Genomic DNA, 24,151 nt, shown 5'->3' on the forward strand with positions numbered 1-24,151 from the left:
AAATCAGTATATCATATTACCGGGAGTTCCTGGTATTCTAAGTAAGTAATAGAGACGCACTGAAAATTCCCAAACAGGGATATTCATTACTATATTGATTGTGTGTTAGTTGCTCAGTCATGTCCGACTCTTTGCAACCCCATGAACTGGAGCCTGCCAGGCTCCTCTGTCCATGGGATTTCCCAGGCAAAATACTGGAGTGGATTGCCATTTCCTTCTCCAGGGGGTCTTTCCAACCCAGGGATTGAACCTGGGTCTCCTGCATTGCGGGTAGATGCTTTACTGTCTAAGCCACCAGAGAAGCCCACTATATTGTTCATAGTAGTGAAAAATGAGAAATAACTTACTTGTCCACAATATGAAAAGAATAAAACAAACATCAGCTTTACAAGTACAAAGAAATATACCATCACCCCTGCAGTGCTGAAGAGATGGCTCTCACAAAGCTAAGTGATGAGATGCCTCTGCAGATGAAGCTGGTTGGGAAGGAGCAAGAGTTGACAGAGAAAAACAATGGCTTTCTTCAAAACATTGATGCAGCTGAAGGCGCAGTGCAGAAACAAGTCAGGGCTGAGCTCCCAGGGGTCCTTTGTCTTGGTCTTTGGTCCTTGGTCCTTGGTCTTGTCTGGAGACTTCCTCAGGCTGGTAGGACCAAAGGATGAGATTTCCAAATTCAGGGTTTGGGTTGACATCCTTCTCTACAATTCTTCTAGTTTTGACCTAAAGAATATGTAGTGTGGTAGTTCCAATGAGACAGTAAAGGGAACTACGGTCAGAAACTAGGCAGATATCTGTCAATAGGAATGGTCAAGATTCTAGTCTCAGTTTGTGGAAAAATATTCATGTATTGTACTTTTATTATCTTAACCTGCTAAAGATATCAACCATTTAAAATGGTTTCTAGAGTAGAGGAAGTACAAATATTCATATACATGCATTTGTCAATATATGATAAAATTGTATACTATAAAAATGGTTTACAACCTTTTTAAATCAAAAGCAATTTTTTAAAGGAAAAGATTTCTCAGAACCTCTCATATGTCAAAAAAGCTACTACATCAAAGATGTTTTAAAATTCATTTATAACTTATTAATAACAGTAGCATATACATTTGGAAACAGTATATGTTTATGTTATATTATGTTTATATGTCAGCAGTATTTTTTAAATCTATAGAAATGTACATTGATTCCAGGACCACTTTCTCTGAAGGATAGGTAGAGAAGGCCCCCCACCTCAAGGTTCAAGACCCATATGTAAGAAACTACTGCCATAGGCCTTTATCACTTGTATATTGTGATTCATTCAGCAGTATATGTGAGTATGTGTGTGTACACATCTACACACATATATGCAGTCCAGCAAAATAACAATAGTCCAATAGATAATAGGCAAGGGATTATCAACACAATTACCACAACAAAGGAAACACAAACGAGTTTTATACACACAGGTAAAGATGTTCAAACTCTCATAAAAAGAGATTAAAACTACAGTGATAAACCAGTTTAAATTTACCAGATTGACAAAGATCAAAAACGTTTCTAATACATGATTTTAGAAAATAATGGGAAAACAGGAACTTTCATCATTTTTTTTTCTGGAATTTTAAATGGATTTAGCCTCTTTAAAACATAATTTGGTAAACTCTATCAAAATTTTGGGCTTCCCAGGTAGCATAATAGTAAAGAATCTGTCTGCCAATGCAGGAGGCGCCAGAGATTCGTGTTTGATCCCTGGGTTGGGAAAATCCCCTAGAGGAGGAAATGGCAACCCACTCCAGTATTCTTGCCTGGAAAATTCCCTGGACAGAGGAGCCTGGCAGACTACAGTCCATGAGGTAGCAAAGAGTCAGACATGGCTGAGCTACTGATGCGCACACACACACACACACATTTTAAAGTATATGTGTCTATTGACCCAGCAATTCTATTGTAGAGCTTATTCAATAGATATTCTTGCACATATACACATAGACGTGTAGGGACATTCATTGCAGCATTGTTTGTAGTGGTAATTGATTAGAAACAATGCATATAAATAGAGAACTGATTAGCAAATTATGATATAGCCTCAGGAGGGAATACCATATAACAATGTTTAAAATGAGGCAGCTCTATAAGTACTAATATGAAATGGACTCCAAAAGAAGTCATTAAAAAAGAAATATAAAGTACAGCGTATGTGTATTAGTCACTCAGTCATGTCCAACTCTTTGCCACTCTGTGGACCGTAGCCCTCCAGGCTCCTCTGTCCATAGAATTCTCCAGGCAAGAATACCGGAGTGGGTGGCCATCTCCTTCTCCAGGGGATTTTTCTGACCCAGGGATTGAACCCTGGTCTCCTGCATTGCAGGTGGGTGCTTTACTGCCTGAACTTCTACAGAAGCCGTAAAAAGTACAGTAAGTGTATGTAATATCCTCTAATTTGTATTTTTAAAAGCATATATATATATATTTACATAAACATAGCTGCTTATTTACGCATAGAATCTCTGTGGAAGAATAAATAAACTAGTGAATGTTGGGAGGAGGACATCTCGGAATCTAGAGATCATGATGGTAGCACAGACTTACTCCTTTCCTATGAACCACAAGACACTCTTCTTTAGGGGAGGGGTGCCATGCTGCATGGCTTATAGGGTCTTAGTTCCCCAAGCAGGGGTCAATCCCAGGCCTTCAGCAGTGAAATCGTGGATTCCTAATTGCTGAACTACCAGGGTTTTACCATATGATACTTTTTAATTCTACTTTTAAAAGAAGAACATTTATTATTTGTTTATTTTACACATACATTTGCACACACACAGTATATTCGTGCAGTGGCTTTAGAATTCAGAATCTCACTGTTAAATCATTTATTAAGTCAATCAACAAATATTTATCCAGCCTCTCTATTTCTATCTCAAGTAATACACTGCACTAGACATTACTCACACACAATAAAATCAGTACAAGAGTAGCAGGTGCTTTTGGGGGCCAGAAAGATCCAGGTGTTCTTCCTTTAGAAATGTTTGGGGCAGCCCTAAACTGTAGACTGAAGACATAATAATAACCTCTCCATCGTGTGACTTACAGTTTGCTAAGGGAATTTACCAAAATGGACCACAACTTGGACAGAACAGATGATGAAGACATTTTCTCTGAAAACCGTCAAACTGACTTCCTTCAAGATTTGGAGACTAAAAAATGGGTAAGAGACAGACTTAAACATCACAGTGGGTGAAGAGAGAAACTTCACATTTCATATCCTAAAATGGTAAGGATATATCTTAAGGTTTCCTCCTAACAGGTACAAGATGTTCAGAGCTTGAAAAAGAGGGAGGTACTCTTTCTTCTGAAGGCAGCTGTTATTACACAACGGACTTAATAGTGTTCCCATACAGAGAATTGTGCATTACATTATTTTTGTTCTTGTAATTTACAAAATAACTGTGACATGTTTCACCTCAGGGAAAATTACTCTATGTAGGTTTGTTCTTGAATTGTAAATTGTCTCCCAATAGGATGCATTACAGAGATCCATTACTCATCTTTTAATTTCATGGCTGCAGTCACCATTCACAGTGATTTTGGAACCCAAGAAAATAAATATATGTATTAGATTCCACGTATAAGTGATATCATCTGATATTTGTCTTTCTCTGCCCGGCTTACTTCACTTAGAATGATAATCTCTAGGTTCATCCATATTGCTACAAATGGGATTATTTCATTCTTCTTTGTGTATGAGTAATATTCTATTATCTATTCCTTTATCTAAATTCATCTGTCACTGGACATCTAGGCTGCTTCCATGTCTTGGCTATTGGAAATAGTGCTACCATAGGTGCATGTATCCTTTTGACTTATGATTTTCTCCAGATATTCTTTGAAACTCTGCATTCAGATGGATATGTCTTTCCTTTTCTCCTTTGCCTTTCATTTCTCTTCTTTTCTCAGCTATTTGTAAGACCTCCTCAGACAACCATTTTGCCTTTTAGCATTTCTTTTTCTGGGGGATGGTTTTGATCACCACTTCCTGTACAATGTCACGAACCTCTGTCCATAGTTCTTCAGGCACTCTGTCTATCAGATCGAATCCCTTGAATGTATTTGTCGCTTCCACAGTATAATCGCAAGGGATTTGATTTAGGTCATTGTAAAGGATTAGATATCTCCAGATATGTGCCCAGAAGTGGGATTGCAGGCTCATATGGTAACTTCATTTTTAGTTTTTTAAGGAATATCCATGGACTTTCTGGGTAGCTCAAACAATAAAGAATCTGCCTGCATTTCAGGAGACCTGGGTTTGATCCCTGGGTCAGGAAGATCCCCTGGAAAAGGGCATGACAACCCACTCCAGTATTCTTACCTGGAGAATTCCATGGATAGAGGAGCCTGGGAGGCTATGATCCATGGGGTCTCAAACAATTCACAGTGCCACCAACACTGTAAGGAGGGCTCCGTTCTCTCCACACCCTCTCCAGTGTTTGTTACTTGCAGACTTTTTGATGATGGCCATTCTGATTGGTGTGAGGTGATACCACTTTTCTGTTTATGTCCCATTTGTTTATTTTTGCTTTTATTTTATTTTTTGCCTTAGGGAGATCACAAAAAAATATTGCTGCAATTTATGTCAAAGTGTGTTCTGCCTATGTTCTCTTCTAACAATTTACCATTTTGAGTTTATTTTTGTTACAGTGTAAGGAAATGTTCTAATCTCATTGTTTTACATGTGATTGTCCAGATTTTCCAGCACCACTTATTGAAGGGACTGTCTTTTCTCCATTGTATATTCCTGTCTTCTTTGTTAAAGACTAATTAACCATAGATGTATGGGTTTATTTCTGGGCTCTCTATTCTCTTCCATTGATCTATGTGCTAGTACCATGCTGTTGCAATTATTATAGTCTTGTTGTATAGTCTAAAGTCTGGAAGGGTGATACTTTCAGCATTTTTCTTTTTTCTCAGGATTGTTCTGGTAATTTAGGGTCTTTTTGTGGTTCCATATAAATTTTATTATTATTTGTTTTAGTTCTATGAAAAATGTCCTGGGTATTTTTAGTAGAGATTGCATTAAATCTGTAGACTGTTTTGGGTAGTATGATCATTTTAATAATATTAATTCTTCCAATCCAAGAGTATAGGATATCATTCCATTTCTTGTATCATCTTCAATTTCCTTCATTAATTTTTTTATACTTTTCAGAGTATAGGTCTTTAATCTCTTTGGTTATTTATTCCTAGGTGTTTTATTCCTTTTGAAGCAATTTTAAATGAGTTTTTTTTTAACTTTCTCAAAAAATATGGAACACTTCATGAATTTGCATGTCATCCTTGTTCAGGGGCCATGTTAATCTCTGTATCATTCAAATATTAGTATATATGCTATTGAAATGAGCACTAATTTACTCTTAATTCAGTCTGAACCTCTCTCAGTCTTTGAAATTCAGTCATCTAGCTGACATGAATGGAGAAACTTGATGCTGGAATTTGTCATGGAAAGAGTTTATGCTTTCATTTAGTTCAAAGCAAATGCATGGCTAAGATTCCTTTTATTATTGATATGCGAATCTCCCCCATAGATTCCCCAGGTTACTGGCTATAGAGGAAGGTGCTTTCCAATCTGTGGAGTGGGTATTTCCTATTCTGAGGCTTATTCAACCCTCAAAGGAAGTCCAGGATTCATCTTTTTGTCTACTTCTCTTTTGAATACTTTCTGGGCTTGGGGATAGCCAGCCAACTCTACAATCCGTAGAAGGAAGAGTCCTCAAAGAATATCCTAAGCTGGACTTTACTTTCAAGGACTCTGCAGTAAGGGAAAAAAGAAAAAGAAACAAAAGAAATAGAAGTGGGACTTCCCTGGTGGTCCAGTGGCTAAGACTCTGAGCTCCCAATGCAGGACAATCGGGTTTGATCCCTTGTCAGGGAACTAGATCCCACATGCTACAACTAAGAGTCCGCATGCTGCAACTGAAAGATGTCACAGGACAGAAGATCCTGAGTGCTGTAACTAGACCTGGTACAGCAAAATAAATACATAAAAATAAATATACAGAAAAAAGAAAAAGAAGGGGATAGAAGGTGTGAAGGGATAGAGTTAGATGTGTGGAGTATAGATAATAATGAGACAGTCAAAAAGTGGAAAGAGACAGATACCCATTACAAAAAAAACAAACAAACAAACAAACCAAACAAAAAACTCCTCTTCTAAATTAGAAGAGGAGTCTTAAAGAGGGGAAAGAAAAGGGAAAATGAGATGTGGGAGCCATGAACTTAGTGAACACATAAATTGAAGGTAAAACTCTATAAATACTGTTATCTGCTTCTTTGTGGGGTCCTTGTCAGTGGACTCCAGGAAAATGTTCCTACTATTAGTCAGTGAACAATGATGCTATCACTTGTTGGCCTGGGATAGAATAAGTCTAGTTAGATAATAAAATTATTCACTCCATAAGATTTATCACATAGTCTACACGCGCAGGCTATATGAAGGGTATAATGCCTTCATTATTATAGACTATTTCTTACAAACTTCAAGTCAGGGCATAAAGGTTTAAGAAAATATTTTTTAAAATTTATGATTGTATTTCTTTATGTTCATTTATTTATATGGAAAATCCTTTAATGACAGAAAAATAAATCACATGCAGTCACATAATTAACAAATAATTATTAATAAATTTAGCTCTGTGCTGAAAAAAGGACAAACATATGACTTCTTGAGGAAGAAATCTTTTCCTTTTATTCTCTGAAAGCAAACCAGAAGGTCTCTACTTTGCATAATCTTACATTTGTCTTTTATAAGACAAAGATTTAAAGGACAATTTCAGGAAATGGACAAAGAGTTAAGAGGAGCAAAATAAGGTCAACTGTTTTTTTAATTAACAAAATAGGCTTTTTAGCTAGACTGCCAAAGCTGCCATGTCTAACCATCAAAGCCCCCTAAAACACTTGGAAATGAAGATTTTGCACTGGCTTCCCATTTTCAGTCCCTGGCATGCTATATATAGTGCCGATTTCGGATGCCAGGTCAGTGAACAGACTTTCCTATTTCCTGCTTTTGTTTGCATCTCTCACAAACAGAATGTATTTCTATAACCACTTAGCATCCACTATGTGTTAGGAGACAGGGACAACAGAGGATGAGATGGTTGGATGGCATCATCGATTCAATGGACATGAGTTTGAGCAAGCTCCAGAAGATGGTGAAGGACAGAGAAGCCTGGCATGCTGCAGTCCATGGGCTCGCAAAGAGTTGGACAGGACTGAGTGACTGAACAACAACAAATGTGCTAGGATATTATATATATAATTCTTTCCCTTCAGTGAGCTCACACACTAGGAGGGACTCAGGCAAGAACAAGGGTGTGTACAAAAAATCCACCCTAGAAGGAGCAGATGTGCTAATGAAGTATACAGGAGGGAGAGCTTAAGACTGGGGATATGACAACTGAGTTTTGAAAGATGGTCTAGATAGAAGAAAAGCATTTCAGAAAGAAGGCATAGCACATGCAAAGATAAAGGAGTCAAAGAGAAACAGTGTTGTGAGAGAGGAAGGGTGCAGGAAAAGGCATGACCGGCAAGCAGGCAGGCAGGATGCTGAGGCCAGGATAGAGCAGGATGCAGGCAGGAAGCCAGGACACCAATAGGAGGCAGGAACTGATGAGGACTTGAGATAGGGCCCCGACTGGGATGCCATGAGCAGAGATGCAAGGACACTGACTGAAAAGATAAGCAGTTTAGTGGATACTATACTAAGCGGATATGAAATGGGTAACGAGGAGGGAAAAGAATGTCTCCCATGACAATTCAAGGACTTCTTCCAGTCTTCAGACAGAGACATTTGGATGAATGGGGGGCCATATACAACAGTGGGGAACTAGACTAGTTGAGGGGAAATATGATGAGTTCCATTTTTCACTTTCCGAGCAATATGAGCTCTTCCAAAAGCTGCACATAATGGAAAGTAATGTCTTTAGCTTCCCTTGTGGCTCAGATGGTAAAGAATCTGCCTGCAAAGCGGGAGACCTGGGTTTGATCCCTGTATTGGGAAGATCCCCTGGAGAAGGGAAAGGCTACCCACTCCAGTATTCTGGCCTGGAGAATTCAATGGACCGTGTAGTCTTCAGGGTCACAAAGAGTCAAACACGACTGAGCAACTTTCACTTTCAATGCCCTTGGTTTGGTCGCTAAGTCATGTCCGACTCCTGTGACCCCATGAATTGTAGCCAACCAGGTTCCTCTCTCCATGGGATTTTCCAAGCAAGAATACTGGAGTGGATTGCCGTTTCCTTCTCCAGGGGATCTTCACAACCCAGGGATCAAACCTGGGTTTCCTGGATTGCAGGCAGATTCTTTACCAACTGAGCTATGAGGGAAACCCTTAGGCTGTGTATTTTATGCAACATTTAGTCTGTTATTTTAAAAACACACACATTTCTTTATGTGTTTAGTCCTGTAGGTTTTATTTAGTCCTATAGATTTTATTTACTTATTTTTAAAGTCCTTATTGAATGTGTTACAATATTGCCCCTGTTTTATGCTTTGGGTTTTTTTTGGCCATGAGGCCTGTGGGATCCTAACTCCCTGACCAGGGATTGAACTCATACTCTCTGCATTAGAAGGGAAAGTTAACCACAGGACCATCAGGGAAGTCCTAGTCCTGTAGATTTTTTTTTAAAAAACTCTTTTTATTTCTATTTCTTGCCTTTTGACTCTTTTGTGATATATTAACCACTACAGTAAAATGACTGATGAAGATATGAAATGTCATCAGAGATTATTGGACATAGAACTCTAGAGATGGTCTGGCTCAATTTTCTTGCTAGCCTAGGAAGCTGAGCTTTATGGTGGTTAAGTGACTTGTTCAACACTCACAGCGGTAGAACAAGCCTTAGACTCCTGTTCTCTGCTTCCCAGTGTGGTTGTCTTTCTCTACATCACAGTGTTTCTGCTGCTTTTAAATATCCTGGCCAAAGATTTAGTGGAAAGAAATTGAAATTGTGGATGCCTTTTATTTACAAAGCGGTAGCTAAGAGATAGTGGAGTCACATCATACTTCGAAAATCTAGCCTTGGTTTCTTCATCTGTAAATGTAATAATCCTTCATCTCTGGTGAGGCGCCACTGGGTTGTGAAAGCACCAGAGGTAGGAACTAGGTATTCCTTAATCTGAACCCAAGTCCTAGGTACAATGAAAAGAGCCATGGTTTGGGAATCAGAAAACCTAGTTCAAATTCTAGTCCATATACTTACCAGCCATATGGGTTGATTTCTTGTGGTAGCTATAACAAATTAGACTTTGTGGTTTAAAGCCACACACAAAAAAATGTATTCTGTCATAGTTTTGGAGGCCAACAATCCAAAATCAAGGGGTCAGCGAGACCACACTTCCTCTGAAGGCTTTTGGGGAGAATTTTTCCATTCCTTTTCCAGATTTTGGTGACTCTGGGCATTCCTTAGTTTGTGGCTGCAAAAACTACAATGTGCCTCCATCTCCACATGAGTTTCTCTGTCTATGTCTTCTCCTCTTCTGTTTCTAATTAGGATACTCATCATAGGATTTAGGATCCACCCAGGTCATCCAAGGTAATCTCATCTCAAGATCATTATTAAATTCATTACATCTGCAAAGACCCTTTTTTCCAAACAAGGTCACATTCTCAGGGGGCCTAGTATTAGGACATGGACATATCTTTCGGGGGGTCATCACTTAACTCACTGCATCATGTGACCTTGGCCAAATCACTAAATATGAATGAATGGCCTAGGGAGTTTCAGTACCTACATTTATCCATGTCAGGGCTGTCATTTAAAGGATGATGTGCTGAAAAGCAATTTGTAGAGGTAGGTGAATGCTGTTCCTACTGACTTGGCCAATGATCTGTACAGGTGTATCAACAAGAGGTTGATCTGTTCTTCGTACTCTCCACATTCCTGCCCCAGCCTTCCTCTGTCACAGAGCAGAGGGCATGTCAGCCTATCTCACAAACGCATCCGAGGACTCCAGCCTCGGAAAGGGTAATGAGGGCATGGGTACCATAGAAGGGCCACTACCTCTTGTGATAACCCTTCTGTTCTGCTTTGGTCCTTCATGATCTTTATCAGGATAAGTTGGAGCTGAAGGCTGGGCATGGCCAGGACCTGCAGAATGAACAGGATGAGCAAGAAAGAGATCACATTCAACATGAAGATCCCCAAGCATCCACATCTTTGCAGTTTTCAGAGGAGAACATCCTTGAACAGTAAGCCTTGGCGAATGCAAGAGGGAACACTGAGTAGTGTTTTGTGGAGGGGAGAATGAAACTTAGCAGAGAGCTTATGGAAAGCTTAGAAGATTTTAAATCAGTACATGTCTTGAACCACAAAGCAATCACATGCACAAGTAACTACCTACCTATTCCAGCAAGAAAGATGAAGCGGGACATAGGGAGACCATGGGGTTCTCTTTTCATGCTTTTCTTTGGACCCTGGACTTATTACACATCTCATCACTCTTAGTTAATTTTCTAGAGATGAAAAATATTGTAATTATAATAAAAAATGTATGGTTGAATCCTTATGCACCCTTTCCCTATGTATTAATATAACTTCTTCTCCTTCACCCAGATGTAACCACCATCCTGAAATCAACACCTAACATAACTTCTCCTTCAACAAGATGCAACCACCTTCCTGAAATCAACACTTAATATTCATTCCATGCAGGAAAATTAAAAATATATCTACATTGTTTACTGAATATAAAACACACTTTATTTTCTCCAGCCTTAAAAAAGTCTGTTAAAATGGATATTAAATAAATGTCCAAACTCCTTTCTTAAAGCCTAAGTGCCTATTTGGCCTATTTTGGTGACAGAAAATGAATAAGCAGACCTATTTGCCACCCATAGAAAGGGGGTTTCAGGCTTTGTGAGATGTCTCCCATTTTCTACCTTAAAACTGATCATAATCATATCTCTGTAGGAGTCAGGAGAACATGTTCTTTCAGCTTAACCACTGGAATACACGGATGGGTCTACAAGTGAAAGAACTTGGAGCTGATCACATAGGCTGGATGGAGAAAATTAAAAATATTATACAAAAAATAAGCCTAACAGAAAACACAGTGAAGAGGTAATTGTAGGGTGTTGGGGTGGGTCAGAAAATAATGAAAAGTTTCATATCTTCAGAAATTTATGAAACTACAGGTTTAAGGTGGGTAAAATCTTTAGGATAAGAAGTATATGTGCTAAGTCACTTCAGTCGTGTCTGACTCTTTGCAACCCTATGGACTGTAGCTCACCAGGCTCCTCTGTCCATGGGATTCTCCAGGCAAGAATCCTGGAGTGGGTTGCCATTTCCTTCTCCAGGGCATCTTCCCAACCCAGGGCCTGAACCTGCATCTCTTATGTCTCCTGCATTGACAGGTGTATTCTTTACCACTAGTGCCATCTGGGAAGACCTGGGAAGCATAAAGCCTTAGAATTAAAAGTCATGCCACAGAATCTTGAAGCCTACATCAAAGTTATCTGCATCTTTGCTCTCTCTTCTCTCAAGTGAAAGACTGCCCTCAGAGATTCTCTCCTTGAAGCCACATTAACAGTTATCAAAAGGACATACTGAGGTTTCCAGTGATCCTTGAGTTTTATCCAGTATTGTCCAAAGGAATCCAACCAGTATGACATGAAAAAACTGTTAAAGTGTGCTTGAAAATGCATATCTGAATTCAGGTTAAAAGTTTCAAGATGAAACAGAAATGACAAAGTTGTTATTTATGCAGTCACTGGCATAGAGACTGGGCTTTGGAGTCAGAGGAACCCAGGTTTGAATCTTGATATTGACCTTTCTTGGACAGGTTAATAAACTGTTTCTTTAAGCCATTTAATACAGTGCCTGACATACAATAGCAATTAATAAATGGAAGCTATTTTAAAAAATAAATCCCTCTGGCCTTCTGAATCTTCCTACCACATTCCAAACTCTTTCTTACTGCAGGGCTACTCTTCTACATGTTTCTTTGCCTTTCAGTTAAACATCTTTATATTCAGTTAAACATCACCATACCTTTAGCTAAACATCTCTGTATCAGTTTTCTGACTATCCTATTCAAGGTACCCCCCTTTTTCTTCCAGAGCATGAATAATATTTGGATTTTAAAAGATTCTGTGTTTTTATTAATTCAAACTCAGCACATTAAAGTTTCTTTCCATGGGAATTCCCTGCTGCTTCAGTGGCTAGGACTCCACGCTTTCACTGCAGGGGGCATGGGTTCAATCCCTAGTCAGAAAACGAAGATCTCACAAACTGTGTGGTATGGCCCAAAACTATTTTTTTCCATTTTTAAAACTAAGTTATAATTTACATAATGTAAAATTATATCTTTTATTGTACAGTTCTGCAAGTTTTGAAAAATGCATACTATTGTTTAGCCAGCACAGTGAAGATAAAGAACACTTTGATCACTCCCCACATCCCTCATACTCTTTTATAGTTAACACCTCTCCCCAGGCTGCTAGTGACCACTCATCTACGCTCTGTCTGTACAGCTCTGCCTATTCTAGAATGTCACAGAAGTGGAATTACATAGCATGCAGCCTTTTGAGTCAACCATCTTTCCTTAGCATAAAGAATATAATTTGAGATTCATCCATGTTGTACACATCAATAATTTGTTCCTTTTTGTTGCTGAACAGTATTCCCTTATATAAATATGCTACAATTGATTCTTTCACTAACTGAGACATATTTAGATTTTTTTTTTAGCAATCATTAATAAAGACACTGTAAACATTCACTTGGGTCTACCGTGGTGGCTCCGTAGTGAAGAATCTGCCTGCCAATGCAGGAGATGTGGCTTCAATCTCTGGGTAGGGAGATCCCCTTTAGATGGAACTGGCAACCCACTCCAGAAGCTTGCCTGGGTAATCCCAGGGACAGAGGAGCCTGTCCTCTAGTGGGCTACAGTTTATGGGATCTCAAAAGAGTTGGACGTGACTTAGCGACTAAAACAGCAACAATACCACACTACCATGATTACTGTAGCTTTATATTAAGTCTTTAAAATTAGGTAATGAGTGTATTCAGTTTTGTTCTAATTTTTTTCTAAGTCAAATACTACTTTTTATTAGACTTTATTCCTTTTCTTTTTTAAACTAAAATTTTATTTTATGTTGGAGTAGAGTTGATTAACAACGTTGTGTTAGTTTCAGTTCAGTTCACTTCAGTCACTCAGTCGTGTCCGACTCCTTATGACCACATGGACTGCAGCATGCCAGGCTTCCCTGTCCATCACCAACTCCCACAGCTTGCTCAAACTCATGTCCATCGAGTCACTGATGCCATCCAACAATCTTATCCTCTGTTTTCCCCTTCTCCTCCTGCCTTCAATCTTCCTCAGCATCGGGGTCTTTACCAGGAGTCAGTTCTTCCCATCAGGTGGCCAAAGTATTGGACATTCAGCTTCAGCATCAGTCCTACCAATGACTATTTAGGACTGATTTCCTTTAGGATTGACTGGTTGGATCTCCTTGCAGTCCAAGGGACTCTCAAGAGTCTTCTACAACACCACAGTTCAAAAGTATCAATTCTTTGGGGCTCAGCTTTCTTTAGAGTCCAACTCTCACATCCATACATGACTACAGGAAAAACCATAGCTTTGACTAGACAGACCTTTGTCAGCAAAGTAATGTCTGTGCTTTTTAATATGCTGTCTAATTTGGTCATACATTTTCTTCCAAGGAGCAAGCGTCTTTTAATGTCATGCCTACAGTCACCACCTGCAGTGATTTTGAGTCCAAGAAAATAAAGTCTGTCACTGTTTCCATTGTTTCCTCATGTATTTGCCAGGAGATGATGGGACCAGATGCCATGATCTTCGTTTTCTGAATGTTGAGTTTTAAGCCATTTTTTTCACTCTCCTCTTTCACTTTCATCAAGAAGCTCTTTAGTTCCTCTTCACTTTCTGCCATAAGGGTGGTATCAACTGCATATCTGAGGTTACTGATATTTCTCCTGGCAATCTTGATTCCAGTTTGTGCTTCATCCAGCCTGGCATTTTGCATGATGTACTCTGCATTTAAGTTAAATAAGCAAGGTGGCAATATACAGCCTTGACGTACTCCTTTCCCAATTTGGAACCAGTTCATTGCTCTGGGTCCGGTTCTAACTGTTGCTTCTTGACCTGTATACAGATTTCTCAAGAGGCAGGTAAGGTGGTCTGATATTCCCGTCTCTTGTAGAATTTTCCACAGTTTGTTATGATCAAAAGGCTTTGGCATAATCAGTAAAGCAGAAGTACATGGTTTTCTTGAACTCTCTTGCTTTTTTGATGATCCAACGGATGTGGGCAATTTGATCTCTGGTTGCTCTGCCTTTTCTAAATCCAGCTTGAACATCTGGAAGGTTACAGTTCACATACTGTTGAAGCCTGGCTTGGTAACTTTTAAGTACAACTTTGCTAGCATGTGAGATGAGTGCAATTGTGCGGTAGTTTGAACATTCTTTGATGTTGCCCTTCTTTGGGATTGGAATGAAAACTGACCTTTTCCAGTCCTGTGGCCACTGCTGAGTTTTCCAAATTTTCTGGCATATTGAGTGCAGCACTTTCACAGCATCATCTTTTAGGATTTGAACTAGCTCAACTAGAATTCTATCACCTCCACTAGCTTTGTTCGTAGTGATGCTTCCTAAAGCCCACTTGACTTCACATTTTAGGATGTCTGGCTCTAGGTGAATGATCACACCATTGTGGTTATCTGGGTCATGAAGATCTTTTTTGTGTTGTTCTTCTGTGTATTCTTGCCACTTCTTAATATCTTCTGCTGCTATTAGGTCTATACCATTTATTGTACCCATCTTTGTATGAAATGTCCCCTTGGTATCTCTAGTTTTCTTGAAGAGATCTCTAGTCTTTCCCATTCAATTGTTTTCCTCTATCTTTTGCATTGATCACTGAGGAAGGCTTTTGTATCTCTCCTTGCCTTTATTTGGAACTATGCATTCAGATGAGCATTATCTTTTCTTTTCTCCTTTGCCTTTTGTTTCTCTTCTTTTCTCCGCTATTTGGAAGGCCTTGTCAGACAACCATTTTTCCTTTTTGCATTTCCTTTTCTTGGGTATGGTCTTGATCACTGCCTCCTGTACAGTGTCATGAACCTCTATCCATAGTTCTTCAGGCACTCTATCAGACCTAATCCCTTGAATCTATTTGTCACTTCCTCTGTATAATCATCAGGAATTTGATTTAGGTCATACCTTAAAGGTGTACTGGTTTTCCCTACTTTCTTCAGTTTAAGTCTAAATTTGGCAATAAGGAGTTCAAGATCTGATCCACAGATCTTGTTTGCCGACTGTATAGAGCTTTTCCATCTTTGGCTGCAAAGAATATCATCAATCTGATTTCAGTATTGACTATCTGGTGATGTCCGTGTGTAGAGTCTTCTCTTGTGTTTTTGCTATGACCAGTGCATTTTCTTGGCAAAACTCTGTTAGCCTTTGCCCTGCTTCATTTTGGACTCCAAGGCCAAACTTGACTGTTACTCCAAATATTTCTTGACTTCCTACATTTCCATTCCAGTCCCCTATGATGAACAGGATATCTTTTTTGAGTGTTAGCTGTAGGTCTTGTAGGTCTTCATAGAACTGTTCAACTTCAGTTTCTTCAGCATTAGTGGTTGGGGCATAGACTTGGATTATTGTGATATTGAATGGTTTGCCTTGGAAACAAACAGAGATCATTCTGTCATTTTTGAGATTGCTCCCAAACACTACATTTTGGACTCTTTTGTCAGCTATGGAGGCTACTCCATTTCTTCTAAGGAAATGGAGCATTAGTTAGTTATTAACTATTTGTTCTTAGTTAATAACTAACTATTGGCTAATTATTATTAGTTAGGAGTATTAGTGTGTGTCATGAGAAACGCTGGACTGGAAGAAACACAAGCTGGAATCAAGACTGCCAGGAGAAATATCAATAACCTCAGATATGCAGATGACACCACCCTGATGGCAGAAAGTCAAGAGGAACTAAAAAGCCTCTTGATGAAAGTGAAAGTGGAGAGTGAAAAAGTTGGCTTAAAGCTCAACATTCAGAAAACGAAGATCATGGCATCCGGTCCCATCACTTTATGGGAAATAGATAGGGAAACAGTGTAAACAGTGTCAGACTTTATTATTCTGGGCTCCAAAGTCACTACAGATGGTGATTGCAGCCATGAAATTAAAAGACGCTTACTCCTTGGAAGGAAAGTTATGACTAACTTAGATAGCATATTCAAAAGCAGAGACATTACTTTGCCAACAAAAGTTTGTCTAGTCAAGGCTATGGTTTTTCCTGTGGTTATGTATGGATGTGAGAGTTGGACTGTGAAGAAGGCTGAGTGCTGAAGAATTGATGTTTTTGAACTGTGGTGTTGGAGAAGACTCTTGAGTCCCTTGGACTGCAAGGAGATCCAACCAGTCCATTCTGAAGGAGATCAGCCCTGGGATTTCTTTGAAAGGACTGATGCTAAAGCTGAAACTCCAGTACTTTGGCCACCTGATGCGAAGAGTTGACTCATTGTAAAAGACTCTGATGCTGGGAGGGATTGGGGGCAGGAGGAGAAGGGGATGACAGAGGATGAGATGGCTGGATGGCATCACTGACTTAATGGACGTGAGTCTCAGTGAACTCCGGGAGTTGGTGATGGACAGGGAGGCCTGGCGTGCTGCGATTCATGGGGTCGCAAAGAGTTGGATGCGACTGAGGGACTGATCTGATCTGATCTGATTAGTGTGTGTTAGTTTCAGGTGTGCAGCAAAGTGATTTAGTTATACATATACATGTATCTAGGGGGCTACCTCAGTGGCTCAGTGGTTAAGAATCCACCTGCAATGCAGGAGGCATGGATTTGATCCTCGGGTTGGGAAGATCCCCTGGAGGCAGAAATGGCAACCCACTCCAGTGCTCTTGCCAGGAGAATCCCATGGACAGAGGAAACTGGCCAGCTACAGCCCATAGGGTCGCAAAGAGTTGGACAGGACTAAAACAACTTGGTATGCAGGCACACATACATGTATCTATTCTTTTTCAAATTCTTTCCCCATTTAGGTTATTACAGAATATTGAGCAGAGTTCCCTGTTATAATAGGTCATTACTTTTTCTTTTAATTTTTCAAAATTGTTTTAGCTCTTCTACTTTTCTTGTCTGCTTTTCCATGTAGATTTTACAATCAACCTGTCAATCTTTCTGTGAGTTTGATTGGAACTACCATTAATTCATAGATACATTTGGGAATAATTAATATTTTAGCAATAGCAACTCTTCTGATTCATGAATACAGTATTTCTCTCAATTTAGGTTTTTGATTTCTTCCATCAGGGTTCTGTAGTGTTCAGTGTACAGATATTTCACATATTTTTAGATTTATATCTATTTCATGTTTTTGGTTCTGTTATAAATGGTACTTTAAAATTTTAAGCTTCTTATTGTTCAGTTTAGTTCAGTTCAGGTGCTCAGTTGTGTCCGACTCTTTGTGACCCCATGAATTGCAGCACACCAGCCCTCCCTATCTATCACCAACTCCCGGAGGTTACCCAAATATCATGTCCATCGAGTTGGTGATGACATCAGCCATCTCATCCTCTATCGTCCCCTTCTCCTCCTGCCCCCAATCTCTCCCAGCATCAGGGTCTTTTCCAGTGAGTCGACTCTTTGCATGAGGTGGCCAAAGTATTGGAGTTTCAGCTTCAGCATCAGTCCTTCCAATGAACACCCAGGACTGATCTCCTTTAGGATGGACTGTGCATCTCCTTGCAGTTCAAGGGACTCTCAAGAGTCTTCTCCAACACCACAGTTCAAAAGCATCAATTCTTTGGCGCTCAGCCTTCTTCACAGTCCAACTCTCACATCCATACATGACCACTGGAAAAACCATAGCCTTGACTAGATGGACCTTTGATGGCAAAGTAATGTCTCTGCTTTTTAATATGCTATCTAGGTTGGTCATAACTTTCCTTTCAAAGAGTAAGTGTCTTTTAATTTCATGGCTGCAATCACCACCTGCAGTGATTTTGGAGCCCCCCAAAATTATTGTTAATAGCTAGTATATAGAAATACAGCTAACATTTTGTATATGACTTTCCATTGTGACCTTGCTAAGCTCATTTATTAATTTTAATATTCTTTACATATTATTTGAAAATTTTCACATAGATAATTATGTTATCAGCCAAATAGAGACAGATTTCTATCTTCCTTTCCAATCTGTGTTCCTTTCACTTTCTTTTGTTACCTTATTATATTGGCTAGAACTTCTAGTGTGATGTTGAATAGGCGGAGTGACAGCAGATAGCAGACATACTTACTTAGTTCTCAGTCTTACAGGAAGAACAAGAGCATTAAGTGTGATATTATCTGGGCTTTTGTTTGTTTTTAAATTGCTCTTTCTCAGATTGAGAAGATTTCTTCTATTCCAGGTTTACTGAGTTGTTTTTAAAATCAGGAATGATACTGAATTTTTTAAATAGCTTTTGCTGCAGCTGTGAATGATCATGTTTTTTGTTCGTTTATAAATCTCTTGATATGGTGAATTATAATGATTGATTTTTGAATGCTGAACCAGCCTTGAATTCCCAGAATAAATACCACCTGGTCATATTATCCTTTTTATTTGTTGTTAGATTCAGCTTACTAAAATGGATCTTTAACATGTATGTTAATGAGAGGCTTTTTAGTTCCTCTTCACTTTCTGCCATAAGGGTGGTGTCATCTGCATATCTGAGGTTATTTATATTTCTCCCCGCAATCTTGATTCTAGCTTGTGCTTCTTCCAGCCCAACATTTCCCATGATGTACTCTGCATGAAGTTAAATAAGCAGGGTGACAATATACAGCCTTGACGTACTCCTTTTCCTATTTGGAACCAGTCTGTTGTTCCATGTCCAGTTCTAACTGTTGCTTCCTGACCTGCATATAGGTTTCTCAAGAGGCAGGTCAGGTGGTCTGGTATTCCCATCTCTTTCAGAATTTTCCACAGTTTATTGTGATCCACACAGACAAAGGCTTTGGCATAGTCAATATAAAAAAAAAAAACTTATATTTAGTATCAAAGAAAAAATTGGGATGTTTTTGTACAGTTCTCTATTTTCTGGATGAGTTTGTGTAAAACTGGCATAATTTCTTAACTGTTTGGTTGAATTCACCAGTGAAGCCATATTGCCTGGAGATTTCACTATGGCAAGATTTTAACTACAAATTTAATTTTTTTAAATGATATAGTATAGGATCAAAGAGCTGCACAGCCTACCTAGCTCTTGAGTATATTTCAGTAGTAGAATGTATCTTTTAAGGAACTTTCCCTTTTCATCTAACTTAATTTATTGGCTTAAAATTATGAATAATATTTTCTTATTATATTTTTATTTTGAAATAATTACAAATTCACGGGAATTTTCAAAGAAATATATAGCATAACCTCATGCACCCTTCCCTCAACCTTCCGAATGGTAGTATCTTGTCCAACTCAAAACCAATGAGTTGGTACTTTACCAATGATACCAATGGTATCATTAAAACCAAGAAATGCATATTGGTATTAATATTAATGACAGAGCTCATTCAGACCTTACCAGTTATAAGTGCATTTTACATTTCCGCTTCTATATCCAGTTAGGACTACACTTCTTTACAATTATCTAGATAACTTAGAATGTTTTTTACTTTCTTGAATTGCATTTATGACTTCCCATTCCAACACAATTACCACCCAAGAGTCCCCCTTTTTTAGGAATAGGATTTCATTTTTGAAAAGTCAGAAATGATCTTTCAAGATCAAGAAAGATTATCCATTGGAGATTTTTCTTAAGCCACAGGACTAAGTCCCTCTCTTGGTCTGTTTGCAGCTTATTAAGTGAGGTTGTATCCCTGGAGGGCCAAATTGAAAAGCTGGAATCACACCAGGACCTTGACTCTGATCAGGGGGTAAACATGGAGGTAAGCTGAAGGCTTGGGGGAAAATGGTGAGGTTGTGGGGACTCTGTAACCTCTTCCCACCCCATTTGTTGTTTAACATGTCATAACAAGAATTATTTCAAATCCTGAAAGAGGATGCTGTGAAAGTGCTGCACTCAATATGCCAGCAAGTTTGGAAAACTCAGCAGTGGCCACAGGACTGGAAAAGGTCAGTTTTCATCCCAGTCCCAAAGAAAGGCAATGCCAAAGAATGCTCAAACTACCACACAACTGCACTCATCTCACAGGCTAATAAAGTAATGCTCAAATTTTTCCAAGCCAGGCTTCAGCAATATGTGAACCATGAACTTTCAGATGTTCAAGCTGGTTTTAGAAAAGGCAGAGGAACCAGAGATCAAATTGCCAACATCCGCTGGATCATCAAAAAAGCAAGAGAGTTCCAGAAAAATATCTATTTTTGCTTTATTGACTATGCCAAAGCCTTTGACTGTGTGGATCACAATGAACTGTGGGAAATTCTGAAAGAGATGGGAATACCAGACCACCTGACCTGCCTCTTGAGAAACCTATATGCAGGTCAGGAAGCAACAGTTAGAACTGGACATGGAACAACAGACTGGTTCCAAATAGGAAAAGGAGTACGTCAAGGCTGTATATTGTCACCCTGCTTATTTAACTTATATGCAGAGTACATCATGGGAAATGTTGGGCTGGAAGAAGCACAAGCTGGAATCAAGATTGCGGGGAGAAATATAAATAACCTCAGATATGCAGATGACACCACCCTTATGGCAGAAAGTGAAGAGGAACTCAAAAGCCTCCTGATGAAAGTGAAAGAGGAGAGTGAAAAAGTTGGCTTAAAGCTCAACATTCAGAAAACTTAGATCATGGCATCTGGTCCCATCACTTCATGGCAAATAGATGGGAAAACAGTGGAAACAGTGGCTGACTTTATTTTGGGGAGCTCCAAAATCACTGCAGATGGTGATTGCAGCCATGAAATTAAAAGACGCTTACTCCTTGAAAGGAAAGTCATGACCAACCTAGATAGCATATTGAAAAGCAGAGACATTACTTTGCCAACAAAGGTCCATCTAGTCAAGGCTATGGTTTTTCCAGTAGTCATGTATGGATGTAAGAGTTGGACTATGAAGAAAGCTGAGCACCAAAGAATTGATGCTTTTAAACTGTGGTGTTGGAGAAGACTCTTAAGAGTCCCTTGAACTGCAAGGAGATGCAACCAGTCCATCCTAAAGGAGATCAGTCCTGGGTGTTCATTGGAAGGACTGATGCTGAAGCTGAAACTCCAATACTTTGGCGACCTCATGCGAAGAGTCGACTCACTGGAAAAGACCCTGATGCTGGGAGAGATTGGGGGCAGGAGGAGAAGGGGACGACAGAGGATGAGATGGCTGATGTCATCACTAACTCGATGGACATGAGTTTGGGTAACCTCCGGGAGTTAGTGATGGACAGGGAGGCCTAGCATGCTGTGATTCATAGGGTCGCAAAGAGTCAGACATGACTGAGCGACTGAAATGAACTGAACTGAGCAAGAATTAAAAGGATTTCCCTGTCAGTCCAGTGATTAAGACTCCAAGCCTCTACTGTAGAGGACACAGGTTTGATCCCTGGTATGCTGGATCTGGTGGTCAGTTCTGAGCGCATTTTGCCTGGGTACCACCACTTCTATTCTCTAACAACACGTAAAAAAGGTAGACTTTTCTGTTCTACCTAGAACAGAAAAATTTGTCAGGTTTTCATCAATGCCACTTAAAATAATGAAGAGTTCCTTAAGAGAAAAGTTCTCATCTTAATATCTGTATCCTGACACCTACCAGTACAGAAAAAAACATGCAGGAAATATATATTTGTGAAGAACTGCATCCCTAGAACATAAGAGATAGATTTGTGTTTGTCTTTGATGTCTTCATGAAGAGTTCTTATGTTGGTTTCACAGTATCCAAAGCTTTCTTAGTGTTTTTGTCTCCTTGCATTTCTTAGAGATTCTTTTCTTAGAACGGTTTACTTTTCCCTTTTAAAGAGTCATAGAATATTAGAAGAGTAGTGACCAACTTTGGATAATAATTAACTTTCAGAGCCCTGGCTGGTAGTTTTTCTTCTCTAATAAACTTCAGTCATTTGAAGAACAGTCTATAAAAATGGAAAAAAATCTGTGTCTAACTACGTTTTTTTTTTACTGAAATTGCCAGCTTCTGCTTTAGTTCAAGCCAAATTTAAATTAAGTAGGATTTCGAAAGAAAGAGAAAAATGCCTCTTTTATAGTAGAAAGTAATATTTGTTTAGATCTCTCACATATTAAAAGCCATGCACAGATTTTTCAACAAGGAAAAAACTGCTTTAACTATGGCTTAGTGCAACATTTTGATGTAGCAACTTCATTTTGTGCTAGTTGGAAAGTCAGCTTTTTTTTTTTCCAGTATCTAAGGCTTTGGAAATTGAAAATTATGAAGAAAGGGAAGAGGACAAAGGCCAAGAAACATTTTTCCCCTTAAAAAAATTTCCTCCAAAAGTCAGAAAATACAGAAATGTGGGTTTACCGGAGGAAAGGACAGGGAGGGATGGATATCAAAAGAATGAAGAGAGAAAAAAAAGCACAGAGACAAATGACAGTGAGATTAAAAAAACAAATCAACATGGGCTTGGGATAATGTGAAAAGGGAAAAGAATCCAAAAAGGAATGAATATGTGTATAACTGAATCATTTTGCTTTCTACCTGAAACTAACACAACATTGTAAATCAACTATACTCTAGTATAAATTTTTTTAAATAACTTAGAAATATAAATAAATAAATAAAATTAGATATATTTTGCAAATGTAAAAAAAAATATGAAAAAGGAAGGCATCATGAATATGTTAAGGGGATTCTCTATCCTGGAAATATATAGCTTTGTATACATTCTAAAAAAATGGGCACAGACTTGAAAACTAGAACCAGCCCAAATATGCACCAACTGGTGAGTGGATAAACTGTGGTATGTACTAAATGATGGAATGTTTTTCAGAGATTGAAAAGAGATTTCTTAATCATCCAACAGCATATCTAAATCTCAAGTGCATGATGCTAAGTGAAAGAAGCCAGACTTGGAAGATTACATACTTCACGATCCCATTTCTGAAAAAGGCAAAACCATAGGAATGAAAAATAGACTAGTGGTCACTGGCTGCAGTGGGGAAAGGCCGGAGAAAAGAACACAGAGAAGTTTCCGGTGTGATGGAAATATTCCGTATCTTGCTGTAGTGCTGTAGTGGTGACTGCATACCAGTGACATACAGTTCATACAGTGACGCTTTTAAAAGATAAGTTTCACGCTATGTAAATTATACTTCAAAAACGTGACTTTAAAAATTGACACAACTCTGTCCTAAGACTGAAGACTGATGGAAAAGGCTGTGTAAAAACACATACAGTAATATAATAAGTAAGGGACTTTAAATACAGTTGTTACCGAAGCAAAGTCCTAAGAATGGCTTTAGGTTTACTCTGGTAGAGGAAAAAGTGAAAGTGAAGTGCAAGTCACTCAGTTGTGTCCAACTCTTTGGGACACATGGGATTCTCCAGGCCAGAATACTGGAATGGGTAGCCTTTCCATTCTGTAGGGGATCTGCCCAACCCAGGGATCGAACCCAGGTCTCCCACATTGAAGGCAGATTCTTTACCAGCTAAGCCACAAGGGAAGCCCAAGCAAACTGGAGTGGGTAGCCTATCCCTTCTCCAGGGGATCTTCCCGACCCAGGAATTGGACTGGGGTCTCCTGCATTGCAGGAGGATTCTTTACCAAGTGAGCTATTGTTAGAAAAAACTATAGGAAAAGCAACGTGTGGGAAAGTTCAAGGAGAAGTAAATTAATAAGTAATATCATTTGTATGCAGGTCAGGAAGCAACAGTTAGAACTGGACATGGAACAACAGACTGGTTCCAAATAGGAAAAGGAGTTCATCAAGGCTGTATATTGTCACCCTGTTTATTTAACTTATATGCAGAGTACATCATGAGAAATGCTGGACTGGAAGAAACACAAGCTGGAATCAAGATTGCGGGGAGAAACATCAACCACCTCAGATATGCAGATGACACCACCCTTATGGCAGAAAGTGAAGAGGAACTCAAAAGCCTCTTGATGAAAGTGAAAGTGGAGAGTGAAAAAGTTGGCTTAAAGCTCAACATTCAGAAAACGAAGATCATGGCATCCGGTCCCATCACTTCATGG

The 24,151-nt window shown here is 39.0% G+C and overlaps 1 protein-coding gene across 1 annotated transcript in view; it reads left to right on the top strand.

Annotated features, from left to right (window-relative positions):
- Positions 1-431: 431 nt before the first annotated feature.
- Positions 432-24,151, top strand: part of SMCO2 (single-pass membrane protein with coiled-coil domains 2) — a 34,183-nt gene continuing 10,463 nt past the window's right edge. Inside the window, exons 1-5 of the mRNA XM_010856046.1 lie at positions 432-574; positions 3,079-3,193; positions 10,098-10,228; positions 10,950-11,099; positions 19,846-19,940. Coding sequence (XP_010854348.1) covers positions 432-574; positions 3,079-3,193; positions 10,098-10,228; positions 10,950-11,099; positions 19,846-19,940 — 634 coding nt within the window. The remainder of the gene's footprint in view (positions 575-3,078; positions 3,194-10,097; positions 10,229-10,949; positions 11,100-19,845; positions 19,941-24,151) is intronic.

This window comes from Bison bison, unplaced genomic scaffold (genome assembly GCF_000754665.1).
Source record: "Bison bison bison isolate TAMUID 2011002044 unplaced genomic scaffold, Bison_UMD1.0 scf7180017864370, whole genome shotgun sequence".
Taxonomy (NCBI): Eukaryota; Metazoa; Chordata; class Mammalia; order Artiodactyla; family Bovidae; genus Bison; species Bison bison.